Source organism: Callorhinus ursinus, unplaced genomic scaffold (genome assembly GCF_003265705.2).
Source record: "Callorhinus ursinus isolate GAN/ISIS: 27379988/994484 unplaced genomic scaffold, GSC_fseal_2.0 scaffold11, whole genome shotgun sequence".
Lineage (NCBI taxonomy): Eukaryota > Metazoa > Chordata > Mammalia > Carnivora > Otariidae > Callorhinus > Callorhinus ursinus.
Window position 1 is genome coordinate 36,234,558 of NW_027397073.1, and position 25,558 is coordinate 36,260,115.

The 25,558-nt window shown below is 38.7% G+C and overlaps 1 protein-coding gene across 1 annotated transcript in view; it reads right to left on the reverse strand.

Annotated features, from left to right (window-relative positions):
- Positions 1 to 25,558, reverse strand: part of ELP2 (elongator acetyltransferase complex subunit 2) — a 47,796-nt gene that overhangs the window by 11,509 nt on the left and 10,729 nt on the right. Inside the window, exons 7-17 of the mRNA XM_025886643.2 lie at positions 24,806 to 24,872; positions 24,214 to 24,354; positions 22,766 to 22,861; positions 21,398 to 21,498; positions 21,069 to 21,200; positions 17,398 to 17,547; positions 15,524 to 15,712; positions 14,162 to 14,231; positions 13,158 to 13,250; positions 12,959 to 13,016; positions 12,276 to 12,348 (exon numbers count right to left, since the gene is read on the reverse strand). Of these exons, the coding sequence (XP_025742428.1) occupies positions 12,276 to 12,348; positions 12,959 to 13,016; positions 13,158 to 13,250; positions 14,162 to 14,231; positions 15,524 to 15,712; positions 17,398 to 17,547; positions 21,069 to 21,200; positions 21,398 to 21,498; positions 22,766 to 22,861; positions 24,214 to 24,354; positions 24,806 to 24,872 (1,170 nt within the window). The remainder of the gene's footprint in view (positions 1 to 12,275; positions 12,349 to 12,958; positions 13,017 to 13,157; positions 13,251 to 14,161; positions 14,232 to 15,523; positions 15,713 to 17,397; positions 17,548 to 21,068; positions 21,201 to 21,397; positions 21,499 to 22,765; positions 22,862 to 24,213; positions 24,355 to 24,805; positions 24,873 to 25,558) is intronic.

Below are 25,558 nucleotides of genomic sequence, written 5' to 3' on the forward strand. Positions count from 1 at the left end.
CACATTCTTTTCAAGTGAACATGGAAATTTACCAAGATTAAATTTCAAAGGACTCAAATCATACTATGTTCTCTGACCACAATGAAATTAAATTAGAAATCAGTAACAGAGGGGCGCGTGGGTAGCTCAATCGTTAAGCGTCTGCCTTCAGCTCGGGTAATGGTCCCAGGGTCCTGGGATGGAGCCCCGCATTAGGCTCCCTGCTCGGCGGGAAGCCTGCTTCTCCCTCTCTCACTCTCCCTGCTTGTGTTCCCTCTCTCCCTGTCTCTGTCAAATAAATAAATACAATCTTAAAAAAAAAGAAATCAATAACAGAAAGATATTTGGAAAACACTCAGTATCTGGAAACTAAATAATAACCTATAGGTAAAAGACAAAACCAAAGGTAAATAAAAATATTTTCAGTTAAGTGAAAATGAATAGAATGTATCAAAATTTACAGAATGCCTCAAAAATAATACTTAGAAATTTACAGCACTCAACACCTATTTTAGAAAGATCTGAAATCAATGGTCTCGGCTTTAACCTTATTAAACTAGAAACAGAAAAAGAAATGGAATCTAAGAAAAAAATAAATGGGCGCCTGGGTGGCTCAGTCAGTTAAGCGTCTGCCTTTAGCTTGGGTCATGATCCCAGGGTCCCTGGATCAAGTCCCATATAGGGCTCCCTGCTCAGCGGGGAATCTGCTTCTCCCTCTCCCTCTGCCCCTCCCCCTGCTCCTGCTCTCTCTCTCCGTTACATAAAATCTTTAAAAAAAAAAAAAAAAGCAAAAATTAATGAAATAGAAACAAGAACAGTAGCAGAGGAAAATCAACAAAATCAAAAAGTTGGTTATTTGAAAATATTTAAAAAAATTATTATTTTCCTGATTATCAGAATGCTTCCCTCGCCAAAACAAAAGATGCTGGGGCAGGGGTGCGGTATGAGAAAGAAGACACAAATTGCTGACAGCAGGTTTAAGAAAGGTGACATCACCAGAGGTTCTACTGATATTAAAAGGATCATAAGAGGGGCGCCTGAGTGGCTCAGTTGGTTAAGTGTCTGCCTTCAGTTCAGGTCACTATCTCAGAGTCCTGGGATCAAGCCCCACGTCGGGCTCTCCAGGGAGCCTGCTTCTCCCTCTGCCTGCCCCTTTGCCTGTTTGTGCGCACTCTCTGTCAAATAAATAAAATCTTAAAATAAATAAAAATAAAAGGATCATATGAGAGTATTATAAATAATTTCATGTCAACAAATTTGACAACTCAGGTAAAAGGGACAAATTTTCTGAAAGATACAAACTACTAAGTTTCACTCAAGAAAAACTGAGTAACCTATACAATCCTGTATCTATTAAAGACATTATATTTGTAGTTAAAAACCCTCCCACAGGGGCGCCTGGGTGGCTCAGTCGTTAAGCGTCTGCCTTCGGCTCAGGTCGTAATCCCAGGGTCCTGGGATCGAGCCCCGCATCAGGCTCCCCGCTCGGCAGGAGGCCTGCTTCTCCCTCTCCCACTCCCCCTGCTTGTGTTCCTGCTCTATCTCTCTCTCTGTCAAATAAATAAATAAAATCTAGAAAAAAAAAAACCCTCCCACAAAGAAAACTCTAGGATCAGTTGGCTTACTGGGGATTTCTCTCAAACATTTAAAAAAGAAATAATACAAATTCTACACAAACTCTTCCAGAAAATTGCAGAAGAGGAAAATATTTCTAAGAGGCTAGCATTACTCTGAAACCCAAACCAGATGAAGCTATTATAAGGAAAGAAAACTATACTACAATATCCATCATATACTAAAGTTTTGAACAAAATTTTAGAAAAATGAGTCCAGTAGTATATAAAATGATATGTATCACAAATAGGTGGGGTTTGGTTCCAAGAATGCAAAGTTGGTTTATTATTTTAAAAGTCAGTATAATTCACCATATTAATAAACTAAAAAGGGAAAACCGTATGATCATGTCAGTAGATGAAGAAAAAAATATTTACAAAATCTATCATCCATTCCTGATAAAAACTGTCTGCAAACTAGAAATTGTAGGCAACCTGATAAAGAAGAATCACAAAAAATCTACAGCAAACATCACCAGTAATGGACAAGGAAGGAATATTCCTGAGGTGAGGAATAAAGCCAAGGATTTCTGCTATTACCACTTCTATCCAACATTAAGACATCCATATGGGAAAGGAAGAATAAAACTTTCTTCATTCATATGCAACATAAGCCTCTATCTGGAAAATGCTACAGTATCTATAATAAAGCTAACAAGAACTAATATAAGTTTAGGAAGCTCCCAAGATACAAGATCAATATACAAAAAGTAACTGTACTTCCATATGTAAGCAATGAACAGATACAAAATATACAAAATAAGGGTAAATTTGACAAAATTGTTTAAGACCTGACATTGAACACTACAAAAGATTCCTAATAATATTAAGATGTTAACACTGGGGGAAACTGAGTGAGAAATATTCTATGTACTATCTCTGCAACATTTTGTTAAATCTACCATCATTCTAAAATAAAATGTTTACTTAAAACAAAAAATCATTCCCAAGAAATTAAAGACCTAAATAAAGACATACTGCGTTTGTGTGTAAAAAGACCCAATATTGTTAAAATCCTCCCCAAATTGATCTATAGATTCAATGCAATGCCCATCAAAAAATTCTAGTAGGTATTTTTGTAGAAACTGTCAAACTGATTCTAAAATTTATATAAAAAAGTAAAGAACCTAGACTAGCCAAAATAACTTTGAAAAGTAAGAAGAGAGCTGGTTCCTGATTTCAAGACATATTACAGGGCGCCTGGGTGGCTCAGTTGGTTAAGCGACTGCCTTCGGCTCAGGTCATGATCCTGGAGGCCCGGGATCGAGTCCCACATCGGGCTCCCTGCTCAGCAGGGAGTCTGCTTCTCCCTCTGACCCTCTTCCCTCTCGTGCTCTCTATCTCTCATTCTCTCTCTCTCAAATAAATAAATAAAATCTTTTAAAAAAAAAGACATATTACAAAAAGCTATAGCTATTAGGAGAATGTGGTACTGGCATCAACATAAGAAAAAAAGATGAAAGGAAGAAAATAAAAGTCGAGAAATAGACAGACACATATATGGACAGCTGATTTCTGGCAAGGTACAAAAGGCAGTCGGTAAAGGGACAGTCTTTTCAACAAATAATGGAACGACTGGATACCACATGTAAGAAAACCAACTCTAACCTATATTCCAAATGCAAGAATTAATTAAAGATGTATCATAGGTCTAAACATAAACCTTAAAATCTATAAAACTCCTAGAAAAAAATGTAGCAGATCTGTGATCTTGAGTTAGGCAAAGATTTCTTAAATATTACACAAAAAGCACAACCCAATACAGAAAAAAATTGGTAAATTAGGCCTCACCAAAACATACAACTTCTGCTCTTTGAAAAACACTGTTAAGAAAATGAAGACAAGTCACTGGGAATAATTACTAAATAGCATTTATCTGATAGTTGTATCTAGTGTATATGAAGAACTTTTCCAAATTCAGTAGTAAGAAAAAAATGCAATAAAGAAATGGGCGAAAGACTTGAAGATACTTCATCAAAGAGATACAGATGGAAAATTAACACATGAAAATATGCTCAACATCACCGGTCATTAGGAAAATGAAAATTACAATCACAATGAGATGTTACACACCAAAGACAATGGTTAAAAAGACTGACCATAACGTACAAAGTGTTGATGAGGGTGTGGAGTAATGGGAACTCCCACTGCTAGTGGGGCTATAAAATGGTATAACCACTTTGGAAAATAGCTTGGCAGTTTTGTAAAATTTTAAATATACATCTAGGGGCACCTGGGTGGCTCAGTCGGTTAAGCATCTGACTTTTTTTTTTTTTTTTAACTTTATCATGTTATGTTGGTCACCATACAATACCTCGTTAGTTTTTGATGTGGTGATCCATGATCCATTGTTTTCGTATAACACCCAGTGCTCCATGCAGTACATGCCCTCCTTAATACCCATCACCGGGCTAACCCATCCCCCCTCCCCTCTAAAACCCTGTTTGTTTCTCAGAGTTCATAGTCTCTCATGGTTCATCTCTCCCTCCAATTTCCCCCCCTTCATTTTTCCCTTCCTTCTCCTAATGTCCTCCATGCTATTCCTTATGTTTCAAAAATAAGTGAAACCATATAATTGACTTTCTCTGCTTGATTTATTTCACTTAACATAATCTCCTCCAGTCCCATCCATGTTGATGTAAAAGGTGGGTATTCATCCTTTCTGATGGCTGAGTAATATTCCACTGTATATATGGACCACATCTTCTTTATTCATTCATCTGTTGCAGGGCATCTCGGCTCTCTTCAGAGCAGACATTGCTGCTATGAACATTGGGGTGCATATGGCCCTTCTTTTCACTACATCTGTGTCTTTGGGGTAAATACCCAGGAGTGCAATTGCTGGGTCATAGGGCAGCTCTGTTTTTAATTTGAGGAACCTCCACACTGTTTTACAAAGTGGCTGTACAAACTTGCATTCCCACCAACAGTGTAAGAGGGTTCCTCTTTCTCCACAACCTCTCCAACATTTGTTGTTTCTTTCCCTGTCCATTTTTGCCATTCTAACTGGTGTAAGGTGGTATCTCAATGTGGTTTTGATCTGAATTTCCCTGATGGCTAATGATGATGAACATTTTTCATGTGTCTGTTAGCCATTTGTATGTCTTCTTCAGAGAAGGGTCTCTTCATGTCTTCTGCCCATTTTTTGACTTGTTTGTTTTCTGGATGTTGAGTTTGAGAAGTTCTTTATAGATCTTGGATACCAGCCCTTTATCTGTAGTGTCATTTGCAAATATCTTTTCCCATTCTCTGGGTTGCCTCTTTGTTTTGTTGACTGTTTCCTTTGCTGTGCAGAAACTTTTTATCTTGATGAAGTCCCAAAAGTTCATTTTTGCTTTTGTTTCACTAGCTTTTGGAGATGTTATCTTGAAAGAAGTAGCTGTAGCTGATGTCAAAGAGCTTACTGCCTATGTTCTCCTCTAGGATTTTGATGGATTCCTGTCTGACACTGAGGTCTTTCAACCAGTTTGAGTTTATCTTTGTGTATGGTGTTAGAGAATGGTTGAGTTTCATTCTTCTGCATATGGTTGTCCAATTTTCCCAGCACCATTTATTGAAGAGACTGTCTTTTTTCCATTGCAATTTTTTCCTGCTTTGTCGAAGATTATTTGACCATAGAGATGAGGGTCCATATGGGGGTTCTCTATTCTGTTCCATTGGTCTATATGTCTGTTTTTGTGCCAGTACCCTGCTGTCTTGGCAATCACAGCTTTGTAATATAGCTTGAAATCAGGCAACATGATGCTCCCAGCTTTTTCTTTTTCAACATTTCCTTGGCGATTCAGGGTCTTTTCTGATTCCATACAAATTTTAGGACTGTTTGCTCCAGCACTTTGAAAAATGTCATTGGAATTTTGATCGGGATGGCGTTGAAGGTATAGGTATAGGTCTGGGTAGCACAGACATTTTAAAAATGTTTATTCTTCCGATCCACGAGCATGGAATGCTGTTCCAACTTTTTGTGACTTCTTCAATTTCTTTCATGAGTGTTCTGTAGTTCCTAGAGTATAGATCCTTTACCTCTTTGGTTAGGTTTATTCCGAGGTATCTTATGGTTTTTGGTGCTATTGTAAATGGAATCTTTTCTCTAATTTCTCTTTCTACAGTTGCATTGTTAGTGTATAAGAAAGCAACTGATTTCTGTATATTGATTTTGTATCCTGCCACATTACTGAATTGCTGTATGAGTTCTAGTAATTTGGGGGTGGGGTCTTTTGGGTTTTCCATATAAAGTATCATATCATCTGCGAAAAGTTTGACTTCTTTGCCAATTTGAATACGTTTTATTTCTTTTTGTTGTCTGATTGCTCTTGCTAGGACTTCTAGTACTATGTTGAACAATAGTGGTGAGAGTGGGCATCCTTGACGTGTTCCTGATCTTAAGGGAAAGGCTTTCCACGTTGAGGATGATATTCGCTGTGGGTTTTTCATAGATGGATTTTATGAACTTGAGGAATATTCCCTCTATCCCTATACTCTGAAGAGTTTTAATCAGGAAAGGATGCTGTATTTTGTCAAATGCTTTTTCTGCATTGAGAGGACCATATGGTTCTTCTCTCCTCTTATTAATGTGTTCTATCACATTGATTGATTTGCGAATGTTGAGCCATGCTTGCATCCTGGGGCTAAATCCCACTTGGTCATGGAAGATGATCCTTTTAATGTATTGTTGGATCCTATTAGACAGGATTTTGTTAAGGATTTTGGAATCCATATTCATCAGGGATCTTGGTCTGAAATTCTCCTTTTTGATGGGGTCTTTGCCTGGTATGGGGATTAAGGTAATGCTGGCCCATAGAGTGAGTTTGGAAGTTTTCCTTCTGTTTCTATTTTTTGAAACAGCCTCAGGAGAATAGGTATTATTTCTTCTTTGAATGTTTGGTAGAATTCCCCAGGGAATCCGTCAAGCCCTGGACTCTTGTTTTTCGGGAGGTTTTTAATCACTGCTTCAATTTCATTACTTGTTATTGGCCTATTCGGGTTGTCAATTTCTTCCTGTTTCAGTCTTGGCAGCTTACAGGTTTCCAGGAAGGCATCCATTCCATCCACATTGCTCAGTTTATTGGCATATGGTTGATAATAATTTCTAATAATTGTTTCTATTTCCTTGGTGTTAGTCATGATCTCTCCCCTTTCATTCATAATTTTCTTAATTTGGGTCCTTTCTCTTTTCTTTTGGATAAGTCTGGCCAGTGGTTTATCGATCTTATTAATTCTTTCAAAGAACCAGCTTTTAGTTTCGTTGATCTGATCTACTGTGTTTCTGGTTTCTAATTCATTGATCTGTGCCCTAATCTTCATTATTTCTCTTCTAATGCATGGCTTGGGCATCGTTTATTGCTTTTTCTCTAGTTCTTTAAGGTGTAGAGTTAGTTGGTGAATTCAGGATTTTTCTGTTCTGAGTGAGGTTTGGATGGCTGTGTATTTCCCCCTCAGGACCGCCTTTGCAGTATCCCATAGGTTTTGGACCAATGTGTTTTCGTTCTCATTGGTTTCCATGAATTGTTTAAGTTCTTTGATTTCCTGGTTGACCCAAACATTCTTAAGCAGAGTGGTCTTTAGCTTCCAAGTGTTTGAATTTCTTCCAAATTTTTTCTTGTGATTGAGTTCCATCTTTAAAGCATTGTGGTCTGAGAATATGTAGGGAATAATCTCAATCTTTTGGTATCAGTTGAGACCTGATTTGTGACCCAGTATGTGGTCTATTCTGGAGAAAGTTCCATGTGTGCTCAAAAAGAATGATGTTGTTTTAGGGTGGAATGTTCTGTATGTATCTATGAGGTCCATCCGGTCCAGTGTGTCATTCAAAGCTCTTGTTTCTTTGTTGATCTTCTGCTTAGATGATCTGTCTATTGCTGAGAGTGGAGTATTGAGGTCTACAATTAACGTATTGTTATCAATATGACTCTTTATTTTGGTTAACAGTTGGCTTATGTAGATGGCTGCTCCCGTGTTGGGGGTGTAGATATTTACAATTGTTACATCTTCTTGTTGGATAGACCCTTTAAGAATGATATAGTGTCCTTCTGTGTCTCTAACTACAGACTTTAGTTTAAAATCTAATTTGTCTGATATAAGAATTGCTACCCCAGCTTTCTTTTGAGGTCTGCTGGCATGGAAGATGGATCTCCATCCCTTCACTTTCAGTCTGGATGTATCTTTAAGTTCAAAATGAGTCTCTTGTAGACAGCATACAGATGGGTCCTGTCTTCTTATCCAATCTGCAACCCTGTGCCATTTTATGGGAGCATTTAGGCTGTTCACATTGACAGTGATTATTGAAAAGATATGAATTGTCATCATGTTGCCTGTGAAGACATTGTTTTTATAGATTGTCCCTGTAAATTTCTGTTGTATATCACTCTTGGGGTCTTTCTCCTTTTATAGAACCTCCCTTAATATTTCTTGCAGGGCGGGCTTAGTGGTCACATATTCTTTCAGTTTCTGCCTGCCTTGGAAGCTCTGCATCTCTCCATCCATTCTAAATGACAGCCTTGCCAGATAAAGTGTTCTTGGCTGCATGTTCTTCTCGTTTAGTACCCTGAATATGTCCTGCCAGGCCTTTCTGGCTTCCCAGGTCTCTGTGGATAGGTCTGACATTATTCTGATGTTCCTCCCTCTGTATGTAAGGAATCTCTTCCCCCTAACTGCCCTTCAGATGGTTTCCTTGGTTCTAAGATTTAAAAGTTTTACTGTTACATGCCCGGGTGTTGGCCTGTTTTCCTTGATCTTGGGAGGGGTCCTCTCTGCCTCTAGGACACAAATGTTTGTTTCATTCCCCAGATTAGGGAAGTTGTCAGCTACGATTTGCTCAAATATATCTTCTAGTCCTCTCTCTCTCTCCACTCCCTCCGATATTCCAATAATTCTGACATTGGAACACTTCATGGTGTCACGTCTCTGATTCTATTTTCATGGATTCTGAGTTGTTTTTCCCTGGTCTCCTCTTTTCCCTTTTTATCTATTAAACTGTCTTCCAGGTCACTAATTTGTTTTTCTGCCTCACTTACCCTAGCTGTTAAGATTATCTAGATTAGACTGGATCTCATTGATAGCATTTTTAAGTTCTGCCAATTCAGCTTTCATTTCTGCCCTCAGAGACTCTATATTGCCATTAATTGATTTCTCCATTCTAGCTGTTGTCTTCACAATTGCTAGCCTGAATTCCATCTCCGACATCTTGGTTATACCTGCATCCATTTGTAAATCTGCAGCATAAGTCATAATCTCGGAGTCTTTCCTATTTTAGGGGTTCCTCCTAATCATTCTGTTGAGGGGTGGTTGATGGAATGTATAGAGTCAATTATTGACCAGAACCCAAGCAAGATGCACCTGTTTTCTAGGGACCTTAGGGTTGCTGGCCTCTTGTTCTCCCACCCTGTCTTCTGGGGGAGGGGTCTGCCACGCTGTTACTCAGGCAACCCTGTTTGGGCAGAGTTACCCTGCCCCCTTGTGGCGGGGTATGGGCTCAGTAGGAACTGTTTTTTGGGGGCTTTTGTTCTCTGGCGGCTTTCCCTGGCGGCTTTCTGCGTCTGAGTCAGAGCAGAAGAGACCGTTTCCAACCCTCTGCCTCAGAGCAGAGAGATCGCTGTCTGTTCTTCAGTGAGCTCTCCAGGCCACACTATCTCTGTTTCTGTCTGTGCTGCTATAAACTGCAGCATCCTGGGTTGTGTGCCCCTCTGCAGTGCTCCCAGTCCTGCCTCCAGGTCAGGGCACATCTCTGCCCTTTGTGCTTCTAAAACCGCCAGCCGCTCCCAGTTTGCACGCGCGACACCGCCGCTCCAGCATGGGAGGCTATCACTCACCAGCAGTGTAGGATCCCCATGGCCAGGCTCCCTCCCACTGCCATTTATCCTCCAATAACTGCCCACGGAATCATGGCTCCGCACTTTGTACCTCGAAACCAATGGCCTGCGATATTCTGTTTGTAGATATCCAGATCTTCTTACATCTCAGGCTGATTTCACAGGTGCTCAGAGTGGTCTGGTAGATATCCAGCTCAATTCTGGGGACCAGTTGGAATAGGGTCCCCTACTCCTCTGCCATCTTTTCCCCCTTCCTCCAAGCATCTGACTCTTGATTTCAGCTCAGGTCATGCCCTCAGGGTCTTGGGATCAAGCCCCACACTGGGCTCCGTGTTCAGTGGAGAGTGCACTTGTCCCTCTCCCTCTCCTCCTCCCCCTGCTTGTGCTGGCTCCCCCCACCCTAAAATTAATAAACAAATTTTTTTAATAAGCAAACATACATCTAGCAATTGTATTCAGAGGTATTTATTCAACAGAAATGAAAATATATATCTGTATGTAGACTTGTATACAAATATTCACAACTGCTTTATAGGTTAAAGCCAAACACTGGAAACAACTCAAATGTCCATTAGCAAATGAATATATCAGGAGCTACCTGGGTAGCTCCGTGGGTTAAACATGTGCCTTCGGTTCAGGTCATGATCTCAGGGTCTTGGGGACGAGCCCCACTTTGGACTCCCTACTCAGCGGGGAGTTTGCTTCTCCCTCTGGCCCTCCCCCAGCTTGTGTGCTCTCTCTCAAATAAGTAAAATCTTAAAAAAATACATAAATGAACAGATCAACAAACTGTAATATATCTGCAAAAGGGAAAACTACTCAGCAATAAAAAATAAACTGCTCATACATGCAACAACATGGGTGAATCCCAAATTCTTGTACTAAACGAAAGAAGCCAGACCACAAAAAATGAAAAAAAAGAGAGAGCATACTGTATGATTCCATCTATATAAATTTTAGAAGACGCAAAGTACCCTATCATGACAGAAAGCAGATTAGTGGTTTCCTAGGGATGGGACGGGACAGGAAAGACTTACCAAGCAGCAGAGGAAATTTCTGGAGTTGATGGCTATGTTCATTATCTTAATTGTAGTTGTGATTTCACAGGTATAAACAAACATATGTCAAAACTTATCAAACTATTCACCTTCAACATGCAACTTATAGTACACTAACAACTTTAAATAAAGTTGTTAAAAACGTTAGTTTCGGGAGCGTGGGTGGCTCAGTCGGTTAAGGGTCTACCTTCAGCTCAGGTCATGATCCCAGGGTCCTAGGATCGAGCCCCACGTAGGGCTCCTGCTAGGCAGAGTCTGCTTTCTCCCTCTCCCTCTGCCACTCCCCTTGCTTGTTCTCGCTCTCTTTCTCTCAAATAAATAAATCTTAAAAGTGTTAGTTTCAAAGGAAGACACATCCAATCATTTGCCTAACCAATCAAAACCAAATGTGTGGCTGGCATCCTCCATTCAAGAAACCCGGCTACCTTCAAGTAAACCTTCAGATTTAAACTTTCCAAGCCACACCTCTTTTCTGTTTATTAAAATATAAATACACAGAAAAAGTATACAAGTTAACAATAAGAAAGTTGCACACACTTGCTACACGCCAAGCCCACTTGAAAAGGAAAAATAACCAATTATATGACTGACAGTTCCCAAGCTAAAAACAAATTAGCTGCTCAGGAGAAGCATGGCTATTCCTGCTACTAAGCTCCATTTTTTTCCACAGGCCCCTGTAACAAAAGGAAGTAGTCTCAGTAGTACCATCCTCACAGAGGGGACAACAAGCAAAAGACGTGAGGCAGGAGGGGCACAGCAATATTTCTCATGATGCCTCTCAATACAGGCAGTGGCAAGAAGCCACAGTAAAAGCAGAGACAGAGGGGCCCCAACCAGATAGGCAGCTCGAGTCATCAGCTTAAAACAACTAAATAAATTTTAGAAAATGTAGAGAAATATGTGGGTCTCAGACCTTTCAGATAATCCTCCAGATATATTCACTCCACAAAATATGGATAGGGCGCCTGGGTGGCTCAGTTGGTTAAGCGACTGCCTTCGGCTCAGGTCATGATCCTGGAGTCCCGGGATCGAGTCCCGCATCGGGCTCCCCGCTCAGTGGGGAGTCTGCTTCTCCCTCTGACCCTCTTCCCTCTCGTGCTCTCTATCTCTCATTCTCTCTCTCTCAAATAAATAAACAAAATTTAAAAAAAAAAACAAAATATGGATAAACACTGAATTGTGAGTTTGAGATCATTCCCCCAGGCAAAAGCTTGAAGAGCACTCTTCCGCATGCTAGTAAGCCAGCCTCCACCCTGCCTCACCCTGGCACGGGCTGAGGGACTCAATTCACTCTGGTTAGTACCACATCTGCTCCTGGACAAACTGTCAGATGGAATGGAGTGCGCTCTGGGTTTCACCTTCTCATTCCCCTTGTCTTCAGGACTCCCAATTATTTCAATTTATCGCATTTTGAGGTCATTTTAAAATACCTGATTAAATAAATCAACTCAAACCAAGTATTTAAGAACAAAAGGGTATGGCTGAAACAGATTTAAAATCCAACTGCCGGCCTTTTTTTTAATTTTATCTATTTTTAAGTAAGCTCTACACCCAACGTGGGGCTTGAACTCACAATCCTGAGATCAAGAGTCACATGCTCTACTGACTGAACCAGTCAGGTGCCCCTCAATTGCAGGCTTTTGAAGGGATAGAAGGGAAACGAGACTGAGAAAGTAAGATTCAGGAGAAAGTAAGATTCAGAAAAAAGCAGGCCCCAGTGGCCTTTCACGGAGTGTTCCGTCTCCATCACCACAACTTTTAAGAGTCTGACAACTCAAATAACATGTGAACAAATAGAATAAAAAAGTAAAATTCCCTACCTTACATGCTGAGGCAAGCAGGGCCTTTGAATTGCTACAAGCAACACAAAATATTTCATAACCATGTCCATATCTAAAATTTAAAAAGAAAAAAAATGCATGACCCCTATCTTAGTATATGCCCCTAATCTCAGGCTGCAGTTTTCAAAATGTGAAAAGAACATCAATCTCTCTAACATACAATTCTTTTAGGGACATTACATTTCTGTCTAGGCAAACATTTAGGGAAAAAACAGAGAGACTGGGGAAAATGCCAGCTTCCTAAAAGTGATACAACTTATTCAAACAATTAGATTAAAATATGAGTTTTCACCCCCAGCCACCCAGTACAACAAACAATAAATACAGAAAAGGTTTTGATGGAGAACCACAAAAGGGAAAAAAATAAAAACAACAGAATAATAAATCTTAGAAGTCCCTTTGAAAAAGTAAAAGAAATATAATGTTATGTCTCTCTACTTTAAATATGAAGACCAATAAACAAATCCAGTAAATAGAATACATAGTAATATAAAAATCTATGTGAAGTTTTTCTTGCCCCTTAGGAAGGCCACTAAAGATTTTTAGATGGGAGGGGACAATGTAGGTAAAAGGAAAGCAAAGGAGAAAATCAAATTGTGGGGAGAAAAAAAAAAATCACAAGTTATGGCAGAATCAGATCAAAAAGCTTAACTTTAACTTACAGTTTTTGAACTTCAGGCCATAAAGTATTCTGCAGAAGATGATCCTCAGTGGGAGGTTCTACAATAAATGCATTGCAATTATTTTTTCTATTTTCATGCAAATAAGTGAATTCCATAGCACTTATTTAGGTCAAGAGTAACAGGTACCATACTATGTGTACTAATGACTCTGTTAAACCACCTTTTTACCATTTCTTACCTGTAAGGATGGAGGGGTGAAAGGCCACTGGTTGATACTCGAAACTACTAGTTAACAGTTCCTCTTCATCAGAAGGCTGAGAAGCTGTATCTCCTAGTTTAAAAGAAACACATCAATATCATCAATCAGTCCCCATATGTATATGTCCTATGCACATCCCAATATTAAGACCATCAGAAAGCAGTGGCACCTCAAACTACTGACTGTACTTCAACGATGCATCAACATGATTCCAAAGCCAAGGCTATTTCCACTACTCCGGTATTTTCCAAATGTGCTCCTTGAAGCACCAGTCAATTCCATAAAGATTCCTTCCTTTTTCTTTGACCTAATATTTCCCAAACTTAAAACAATCAGACAAATTCTTCAGTCTAGCCATATTAGCATGTGTGGTGGCAGTGCTCCATGAAACACTCTGTGAAAGCTGCACCAATTTCAGGGTCTGCGTATGGACAGAGTACTTAGCATGAAATGTCTGATGGAGAAAGCAGATGCATGTATTGTGATTTAAAAAAAAAAAAATCGGGGGCATTTAGGTGGCACAGTCGATTAAGCGGCCAACTCTTGGTATTGACTCGGGCTGTAGGGATTGAGCCGTACTTCGGGCTCTGCACTCAGCAAGGAGTCTGCCTGAGATTCTCTCTCTTTCTCCCTCTGCTCCTCCCCCCTTCTCTAAAATAAATACATAAATCTTAAAAAAATTATTTTATTTTATTTATTTGTTTGATAGAGAGAGACACTGTGAGAGAGGGAACACAAGCAGGGGGAGTGCGAGAGGCAGAAGCAGGCTTCCCGCTGAGCAGGAAGCCTGATGCGGGGGGCTTGATCCCAGGACCCTGGGATCACGACCTCAGCTGAAGGCAGACTGAGCTACCCAGGAGCCCCAATCTTAAAAAAATGATTAAAAAAATCAATAATGAACATGAGGTACATGTTATCCAAGTGTGTAACTAGGTCTTAAAAACCACTATGGGTTCAAAACTTTTGGACACTTAAAGCCTTACCCTGAAAGACAGCTTTATTTGATAACCCCAAAGCAGGGACAGTAGCTCCTTCTGGAAGATCACCGTCTTGCTGGAATAAAAAGTATGACACATGTTTTAAACACTAAAAGTTACTATTACCTCAGGAACACAAAAATATCATGCTCATAAATGCAGAGGAACAATTTAAAGACCACATTGTGTGGATATCTGCCTATATTTCCATTTTCTTTTAAACCAACAGATGGAATGCTAAGCAATCACTCTCTAAAGACAGGCTGCAGTTAACCCCCAACCCTCTACACCCAATCCATAAAGTCAGCTATCTTCTCATCCATGAGCGTGTCAAACCCTAACAGCTCTGTGAGTTTCAAAGTCTGACAGAGTGCACTCGTCTGGTTTCTAGCAAAAAGTGGGCTGAAAATGGCATCCCCTACTTCCAAGAGTCTCCCACGCGCATGCCTAATGATGCTCATGCAAACACCACTGTTTCCTAAAAAGACAGTATTTTCATTAAACATATTTAAATAACTCAGTATTAAAAAAAATTTTTACAGAGTGCCATTTGAAGTGCCAATAATCTGCTTATATCCCGCAAATTATACCAATCAAATTATCTTTAGCCACCAAAGAAATCATTGGTCTCATCTAGTGATTCCAAGTACTTCAGTTCCACTGCTCCCTACCTCTAACCTACAGCTACATGGAAATCTCCTTGAAAATATGACCTATCTAGGGGTGCCTGAGTGGCTCAGGTAGCTAAGTGTCTGCCTTCCAGCTCAGGTAATGATCCCAGGGTCCTGGGATTGAGCCCCACATCAGCTCTCTGCTCAGCAAGGAGCATGCTTCTCCCTCTCCCTCCTGCTCCCATAAATGAAATCTTAAAAAAAAAATGACCTATTATATATTGTTTTACTGTAGGCACCTAACACAGTGATGATACATGGTATTCCTGCCTTGATTTAACATTGCAATTCTTTACGTCTTAGGCTACTGTGTAAAAAAATTTCTGGGGGCGCCTGGGTGGCTCAGTCGTTCAGCATCTGCCTTCGGCTCAGGTCATGATCCCAGGGTCCTGGGATCGAGCCCCACATCGGGCTCTCTGCTCAGTGAGAAGCCAGCTTCTCCCTCTCCCTGCCGCTCTGCCTACTTGTGCTCTCTCTCTGTCAAATAAATAAATAAAATCTTAAAAAAAATAAATAAAAAAATTTCTGGTTTTAACATTTAAATTAATGCACGCCACAATGTGCACAAAAGTTTGTCAAACCAATAACAACATGATTTGACTTCCTTTTACCCATGAGCTCCATTTACAGGCTTAAGCAAAAAAAATTTTTTAAATGAAGTACATGGATTTAGTTGAAACATTAGAGGAATACTCACATTACAAAGCACAAGATCCAGTGATTGGCCCGTAATGGCACAAAAATTTTCCACAAAATTCCGAGGCGCAGAAAATACTCGAAGAACTTTTTCATCTGCTCCAGATACAAACTGAAACCGACGAATCATTGCCAAACATTTCAGGTCATAGCCATGTATCTGAGGCCTGGCAATTTCATGCCAAGTCACCTGGGTATTAAAATAGGATAAACAAAAAATGATCATACATTTCAAAAACTGAATTCTTTTCAACAAGCAAAATATCAGATGCAAAATCATTTACTATGCCATGGAAATATGACCACAGAGCATATTCATCCAGGTTGTGTTCAATGATAATTCAATCCTTTTTGTTACTGAGTAGTATTCCCTCATACAGCTATATATATAGATACGTGTATGTATACACATATACGGAAGTTTGTTGATCCATTCACGTACTGATAGACATTTAGGTTATTTCCGCTTTTTGTCTTTTACTGAAAAAGCAGTTGTGAACATTTCTGTACAAGTCTTTGCATGGACATGGGCTTCTATTTTTCTTGGGTAAATACTACCTATAAGTAAAATGGCTGGATGATATGATATCAAAGATGCATATTTAAATTTTAAGAAACTGCCAAACTATTTCCCAAAGAGGCTATACATTTCACAATCCACCAGCAGGGTACGAGAGTGCCAGTGGCCTGCCCCTTCATCAACACTTGGCATGGTCTATTACTTTAATCATTTTGATAGGTGTGTAATGGTATCTTACTGTAGCTTTACTTTGCATCTCCCTAATGACTAGTGGGGTTGAGAATCTTTTCCTGTCCTTACTTCCTTGTATCTTCTTTGGAAAAATATCTGTTCAAATCTTTGCCCATTTTTTTTTTACAGGATTGTTTGTTTTCCTATTACTCGGTTCTGAGATGTTCTTTATATACCCCGGATATCAATCCCTTACTACAGATGTGCTTGGTAAATACTTTCTCCCAGTTTGTGACCTGTCTTTTCATTTTCCTGACAGCATCTTTCAAAAAGCAGAAATTTTACATTTTGGTGAAGTCCAATTTATCCATTTTTTTAATGAATGATTAATAAACAATAGCTGAGCTGTACAGGTAATAAATCACAAATAGCCAAAGAAAAGCACTGCAAATCATTTGCTTTGTTTTTTAATGGACTCCAGTGTCGCTCCCAATGTCCTCAACTCCATAATTTGAATCTACCACTGCTACTCAAGTAGTGGCAGATTTCACTCATTTTCAAGGACTGACCCACAGTGAGTTCCAAGAATTTTTGTCAGAAATTAAAGCTGAGTACACAGGCTTTCTCTACCACACAGCACAGTTCAATGGCTTGCCAGTGGAAAAGTTCGGCTGTAATTTTTTGGGTTCAGGCCCAAGACTGAAAAGTTTATTGAACAAAAATTGCCCTCAATCACTATTACCTAATACTACATGACTTTAGAAATTCGCTTTTACTGCAGACTTGACAGTGTTTCCTAATGAATTAAACCTAAAATTACAAGGGATAAGTGAAATTTTATGTAGAACGCAAGTAAATACACTTTGAAAACAACTAACACTTAAATTGTCTGAACTGTAAGGAGTATACGTATGTCTAAGTTTTTAAGAAAATACCGAACCGTTTTCCTAACTGCTGTATCATTTTGCACTCCTACCGGCAACATACGAAAGCTCGGCCGCTCAGCATCCTTAGCTCTGCTCCTTACTGTCAGTACTTCTCACTTGGGCCACTCTACAGTGTGCAGAGGCACCGTGTCATTGTTTTCAATTGCATTTTCATAGTGGCTAACAATGTTGCCCCACTTTTCACATGCTCAAGAATGTTTTTTAAAAAAATGTCAGTCAAGTAGGAAGACATTGTACCTGTGATTGGTCTTTTCTCTTCCACGGAGCAAAAAGCCGAGTTGTCTGGTCAGTACCAACAGTGATGATAAACTCTCCTTCTGGATCCCACATTAGGTCTTGGACACCATCAAAGTGTCCTGAAATAACAATCTCTGGAGTCCACTCTCTCTGCAATGAAAGTACTCATGACACATCAAAATAATCAGAGATCACTACTACTCAGAATTAAGTCTAATCATGACTTAATTAAACCCCTCAGGGCATGATGGAAAAGACTGATGCCCCTGCCCCCCCAGCAAGGTAAAAAACTAAAAAAAAAAAAAAAACAAGATGGGATCTTAAAATAATACGATCCTAAAATAAAAGGACAGGTTTTCCAATCAAGCATATTAGAACTTAAACATTCAAATATGTGTTGCGTCCTTTAAAGCAGTAACCCTGGGAAATTCCCCTCTCTTCAGCATTTACTGAATGCCTCCTAGAAGCCAAACACTATTTAACTTTTCTCTGCCTCAAAGGACTCTTCTGTAAAAGAGTTACCAAGCTTGTACAGTTGTTACGAAAATTAAATGAATTTTTATTTGTAGAGCATCCAGAACAATGCCATACTAGGCATTATGTATTTTTCTGTTAAACTACATAATAAAGAGTATTATGTAAAATGAGTCAGTAGATTCTGAGTATGTGCCTGATTGGTTTGGTTTTTTTTCTTTTTTTTAAAGATTCATTTATTTTAGGGAGACAGAGAGGGAAAGAGAGTGCACCAGCGGGAGGGGCAAAGGGAGAGGGAGAAAGAATCTCAAGCAGACTCTACTCAGCACAGAGCCTGACGCGGGGCTTGATCTCACACCCTGAGATCACAACCTGAGCCAAAACCAAGAGTCGGATGCTTCACCAATTGCGCCACCCAGGAGCCCCGATGGCTTTCTTTATCAAGTAAAAGGAGCTACAGGTATAGAGAGCAGAGGCTGAATCAAACCTAGCAGACCCACCTCCTGAGGAAGCTTGTACCAGCAACCGTGCGAACAAAGAGATGATGAAATATAGAAAATGTCATGTGTCTCATCTACAAGCATCTTTTGAACAACGTAAGTAGTGGTAAAACAATCTTTAAAGTAAAATTAAATTTGTATAAATAGCTAAAAGGTCACTCAAAGCCAAGTATGATGAATACAGTGAGTGATTAAACTAAGCTATATTATTTTCTAGTCAAAAAAATTAAAAGGTTGTGACTAAGAAGTGCTATTAATTTCTTCTGTGACATAAAAATTGATTCTAAAGTTAGCACTAATGGGAGTTCCCAAAAAGTTCTGAAAAAAGAACAGCACTTTTGGACTCTCAGTTTTCCACTGTAACAGTCCTAACATACAGTATTTGTTTTTAAAAATCTGCCCCAATTGTAACAAATGTGCCACTCTGGTGTGGGAGGCTGTGCATGTATGGGGGCAGAGGGTAAATGGGAACCCTCTGTACTTTCTGCTCAATTTTTTTGTAAACCTAAAACTTCTTTATAAAGTCTATAAAGTCACCTTAAATACCTGGTAAGCAGCTTATAAATCTGAAGCCAAACTGTAAGCACAAGTAAAGTTCCTTGAACTCTATCTTCTGGTTTGAGTTTTTTACTCATCTGATGCTTTTTTTCTATGAAGGCTCTCAAAAACTAAAGCTGAAATATGGCTCAAAGGCACTCCGAGTTAAGAACAAAATTCATCCTAAAAAATATCTTATTTAAAAGTGCCTTAGGAGCACCTGAGTGGCTCAGTCAGTTAAGCATGCCCCAACTCTTGATTTTGGTCAGGTCATGATCTCGGGGTTGCGGGACTGAGTCCCCACATCGGGGTTCATGCTCAGGGAGGAGTCTGCTGAGATTTTCTCCCTCTGCCCCCCCCCCCACCCACGCACATGCGCATACTCTCAAATTAAAAAATCTTAAAAAAAAAGTGCCTTAGCTGATGACTCCCTGGCTCATTTCATAGTAGAAATAATCCTTTTGTTTCTTGGTATGTTTGTACAGTTGACACACAATGTTACATTAGTTTCAGGTGTACAACATAGTGATTCAACGTATCAACATAGTGATTCAACGTATCTATACGTTATGCTATGCTCCTGCCAGTGTAGTTACCACCTGTCACCATAAACACTATTACACAATACCATTGACTATATTCCTTATGCTGTATCTTTTCTTCCCACGACTTACTCATTCCATAACTGGAAGTCTGTACCTCCCACTCTCCTTCAGCTACTTGGCCCAACCCTACATCCTCTTTCCTCTCTGGAAACCATCAGTTTGTTCTCTGTATGTATAGGTCTGATTCCATACAATAGAAACAATCTTGAAGGTCAACACCAAACGGAAAATATAAGGGAAAATGTAAACCATTCCATGCACTGAGAAGTCAAATCCTTATATATGACACAACTATTACAAAGCCCACCAACTAAAGGTTATGCAAAGTCGTGAAGTTTTACTTTATAAAGGAAGCCATGAGATGCCCATTCAGAATCTATTGATTCACATTTCACTCAATGCTCTTTTTTCATTTACTTATTTGATTTAAAATATATAAATATACTATCCCATATGTACCAGGCCCAGTTTTTCACACCGTACAAATATGAACTCACTGAAGCATCACAGAAACCCTTTGAGTAGGTGCTATTTCTATACACATTTCACAGAGGAGGAACCTGAGACAGAGGTTAGGCAATATCCTCAAGGTCAGAGCTAGAAAATGCTGGGGCCAGGGTCTGAACGCGGGCGGCCTCACTCCAAGGCCTGTGCTCTTAGCTGCTGTTCCTGCAATTTCATTTCCCCAAACCCAAAGAAACAGATCAAAAGCAAATTAGAAAGTAAGAGATGGAATAATGTTGAGAGGCAGCTACATGACTAGAGGAAGATAAGAGACTAACAACTATAAAAAAAGATGTAAAAGAGCCCAGTATTTAGAGGACCATTTAAAATTACACTTATGAACAGCCCCGAGAGCATTAACATATTCCCTCACAAAATAACAGGTAGTCTTACTGCCCTTTTGTCAGTCACTCATCAGTAATTACCTATGGAGTACCCAACTATCCAAGGAAAGACCAAATTACGTTATCTCTTTTAAGAAGACAGGGAAAGTAAACATTTTAGGAAACACTCCCATCAAAAAAATGTATAGAACTTAAAGGCAGAGCTTAAAATTTATACAGCTTAAAGTTCACTTATGTAGAAAGTTTACCTATGTGCAAATTTCAAAACCTCAACAATGCTGGACAAATGAATACTTTTAATCTAAGAAAAGCATTAAGTTTCTTACTCAGTATAACGACCGTATAATGTCTATAGTAAGAAGTGATGTCATTTCAACTTAAACACCTCTATGTTTCTGCAGAGTATTATAAGTATGTAACATAGTTTACCCAGGTTTCATTTCACTCTATTTGATTACAAATGCTTTATTTTTTTCTCTTTAAAGATTTTATTTATTTATTTGACAGAGAGACAGAGAGAGAGTACAAGTAGGCAGAGAGGCAGGCAGAGGGAGAGGTCGAAGCAGGCTCTCTGCCAAACAGAAAGCCCGATGTGGGGCCCGATGGGGGGCCCGATGGGATCATGACCCGAGCCGAAGGCAGACGCTTAACCGACTGAGCCACCCAGGTGCCCCTACAAATGCTTTATTTAAAAACGCTTCTCTTACCGGGTTCGCCGCCTTCTGTTTCCAAAGGTGCAATGCTCCATGGAAAGCATGAGCAATGATCATGGAACCATCTTCATTGAACTGGCAATCATAAAATCCCAGAGTATTTCCACCTACTTCACCTACTCGAACCTATGCAATAAAAGAAAATAATTTATAATCAATATTCCACACTTCTCACAGAAATCCGAGAGTCCAGAGATTGTTACATTCCCTCTTATTTAGCATACATAGAGAGTTAACAGCTGCAGCTCCAGGAATATAAACTTGGGGGTTAAATATTGTTTATCAAACCCAATTTTCTGTTCCTTAAATATTCACATTTTTACCTGTTCTAGCCAAACTCCTGACTCTTCATCTGGAGCCCAGAGAATCATGGTTTTATCCATTGAGGCGGACAACAATCTCATTGGCTGCTGAAGAACACCATCTAAAGAATAAAAGCTAATGCCTTAAAGTGACCAACAAGCATCATGTTTGTAGATTGTACTAGAAAAACATGACATGGGTACTGCACTAGAAAAACATGACATGGGTACTGCAAGAACATTCACTTGCAGCATTACAGTAGCAAAATTTTTGGAAATACCACAGAGGTCTACCATTAGAAGACTAGATGAATCAATTGTGGTATATTTAGACAATGGAATATTATTCTTCAATAAAAATAAATTAGAGCTACATGAATCAACATGGATACATCTCCAAAACATGTTAAGCTAAAAAGGCAAGTTGTAAGAGAATACATATTGATATCAAGTTTTAACAGCTATAAAGCAATACTGTTTGTGGCTACGTAAATGTGTAGCAGAAGTATAAAAACACTCATGTGAATGATATGCAGTAAAATTCAGTCCTGTAGTTGCCCTAAGGGAAGAATGGAGGGGAAAGGGTTCAGGAAAGAATACATAGGGGTCCCTCAATACCAGTAATATCTCTGTTCTTTGTTAACTGCAACAAATATGGCATATCAATAATAAATGAATACTGATTACCTGAGTATTCATTATTGATATTTTCTATTCTTGCCCTGGGGAAGGGGCTAGAGGAAGAATGTGAGGTTTGTGCCTTGTTTAGCTCTACACTGCAGCACCAGCTTCAGCATGCAACCATCACTCTATAAATGCAGATTGAGGGCAAAAGAAAAAGGAAGAAAGTCTTGCTTTTTCATAAATGTTCTATCCCAGTATTACACCAACTTTCTATTTGCAGGGGGTAAAGTTCCAGTGAAACTGAAGTTGGCTTAAAAGCCAATTTCTCTTAAATCCCATAATAATTAGATGAAAACTTTTAAAGAGTTAAAAGGGGTGTGGTGGTTTCAGCATCACAGCATCAGTCATATTTTTCCCACTCAGGAGTGTAAGTTTCAATGGAATTGAGTGTTCAGCAGAACATGTCCAGCAGAATATGTCCAGCAGCTGCAGTATTATACTTTGCCAACTTAAAAATGTCTTATATTTGAAATTTTTATTTTTTTAATTTTTTTTTGTTTAAGATTTTAAGTAATCTCTACACTCAACATGGGGCCCAAATTTACAACCCTGAGATCAAGAGTTGCATGCTCCACTGACTGAGCCAGCCAGGTGTCCCTATTTGATATTTTTAATCAAAAAAACCCTCCACTTCATTTGGTCAGCTTAAAATTCTATACGTGAGATTTAAGTGAAATGAGGGATATGTGTGTTTTTTTTTCCTACCTTTATAGAATGAAGGCTGCCAATGAACTGCATTTACCCAGTTTTCATGACCAGCCAGCACAGTCTCCAGAGTAACTGCAAATGCTATTTTAATACCTACAACAAAAACAATGACATTTTTTCTCAAAGCTCTTCTAAAAAGAATTTTCAGAACCAAGTTGTACAATTACATACCCCCTTTCCAAAAATCAGAACATGATTTACATTTAACAAAAAAGAGCATTCAACAAAAAAATAAATTCCATTAATTTTATCCATTGTTCAAAATTACGGAGAAAAGAGTTCCAAAGATATATAAATTTTTCTCTCAATTTTTCTCTATCTAGTCATAAACACATACTAAGGAATATGTTCGATTTTAAGAGTTTTCTGGAACAGCTACTGTTATATTCCAATTAAAAAGCAAAGCCAGAGATGTCAGGCTCCTTGACAACCTCCTATCTGCACTCATTATCAACATGCAATAGCCTAAATACCATTTTTAAAAAAAACTTAAGATAAATGTAGAAATAGGGGCGCTGGGGTGGCTCAATTGTGAAGCATCTGCCTTCGGCTCGGGTCATGATCCCGGGGTCCTGGGATCGAGCCCCACATCAGGCTCCCTGCTCCGCGGGAGGGCTGCTTCTCCCTCTCCCACTCCCCCTGCTTGTGCTCCCTCTCTTGTTGTGTCTCTCTCTGTCAAATAAATAAATAAAATCTTTAAAAAAAAATGTAGAAATAGAGGAGATCAAAGCAGTATCGTAACCTTTCAAATAAAATAATTAATAAAAATGTCACAAAAATTTCATATTTGGGAATAGCTAGCTACTCATAACATGCTGGTTAAAGATTTCCTGGTTCTCCCCATAAAACTATGTTACCAAAATCTCAACTCTAGTAGGCTTTAAAATCAATTAAAGTAATAAGAAAGAAGAGTATTCCTAGGTGAACAATGCTCACTGAGGGCTAACTTTATAATTTAGGTGAACACTCAAAAGTGTTGCCTTCAAATACAACATTCCAGCAGGATCTACCATGCAGAGGTACTGTTCTGATTCCAGACAGTAAGAAAATAAGAATTACATATACCACTCAAGTGTAGTGCTTTGGCTTGTCTCTTATTCAGTAAAGGTATGAATAATTCTCTTTATTCCTTTAGATCTTCCTTCGCTAAAACTGCAAATTTGGCATCATTTTATAAATTAATTTACTGAGAAAACATTAGACATTTTCAGCAATTTTTAAAAACCTTACTAATATGGTTAGAAAAAAATAAGTTTCATATTATGAAACTTATTATGAAAAATAACTTATCCTCAAATATAACCTTTATAAAAAAAATGCATAGTATCAGTTTCAGGTAGGCAACAGATACTTCTAAAAAACTAACCTTCACGTAGGTGTATAGTGAAACAGATAAATGAATGAGCTAGGAAGCTGTTACATCAAATATTTTCGTTATTACTCACTTTCTTTTTCTATTGTAAAAGTATTTTCCTTCAGTTTTATATTATCATCGTCTTGAGTTTCTAAAGATGTTGATTTTATATATAGCCTCCATATTCGTATTAGGCAATCTTGTGAACAGCTTGCTAGGAAAAGATCTCTACCTAATAAAAAAAAACACATTATTTTTTAAACATTATATTCTTAAATTTAGGTATAAGCCTTTCTCCTCTACAATATGCTGATCTCTAGATTTCCTGGAAAAATAAGACTTTGTTTCCCTACCCTTCATTCATTTGACCTATGTTCTTTTTTAGTAACATTGGCAAATATACATACAATGCTAATAAATGGTTACAATGTGCAGCATTCTTATACACAGTCCACAAAATTCTACAAAGAACTCAAGAACGTCTGCATGTCTAATACATCAGTTTCATCCTCTACCACCCCAATTAATAGTTAACAAAGGGGGAAGAATCCTCTTTCCTAATAGAGACAACAGAAAAATGTTACATACAAAGAAAACATTAAATGAACACATAAGAGGCTGCTTTCCTGGAAGTTCCACACACTTGCCCCATCATATGTACTTCAGCAAGATTTCATACTGACCAAAGGTTGCCCATTCCACGCCTCTTATCCAATCCTCATGTCCACAGAGCAAAAGCACTTTCTGAAACTAGTAAGATAACAAAAATCATCAGCCTTGATGTAAGAATTTAATATTTTCATGTATATTAGTGATTTCATTTGGGGTTACAGCCAGTCCTAACGCACTGTTTTTTGTTTGTTTTTAGATTGGGAACACTCTGGTCAGACATAAGATAGAGCTCTCATTTGGGAATAAAAATCTTATAATCATCTAACTCATGTGAGTAGGTAATATACTTATCTATAGACAAATAAATACTCAATGTTTACAGGATAAAATAACATGTGCTGTTCTATAGAAAAAAGCTGGGTGGTTGGCCATTCACAACCATTTTAAACTTTCTCATAGAATGCAAAGAAACAAGCACCTCTAAGTTAAACTACATCTTTTCTGGAACTTCCCTCCTGTAATTTAACCACTCAACATGTAGGTAAAGCTCAGAAGGACAAATAAACACTACCAGGGGAATTTCACCACAGATATACTTTATTTAAAATCGACCAAAAAAAAAAATCACTACCACAACATTCCTCCTGTCCTTCCCCCATCCAACGACCTGTTTCCCACCTAACAACTCTGGCCCAGGTGGCCAAGACAGCACTTACTTGGTGTTCAAACAAAGTGGAAAACTGTTTGACAGAGAGGACTGTCAGAAAGATTCTCCTATTGGACTATTTGGTTTAGATTAGAACATTGCTTAAAATTCTACCATC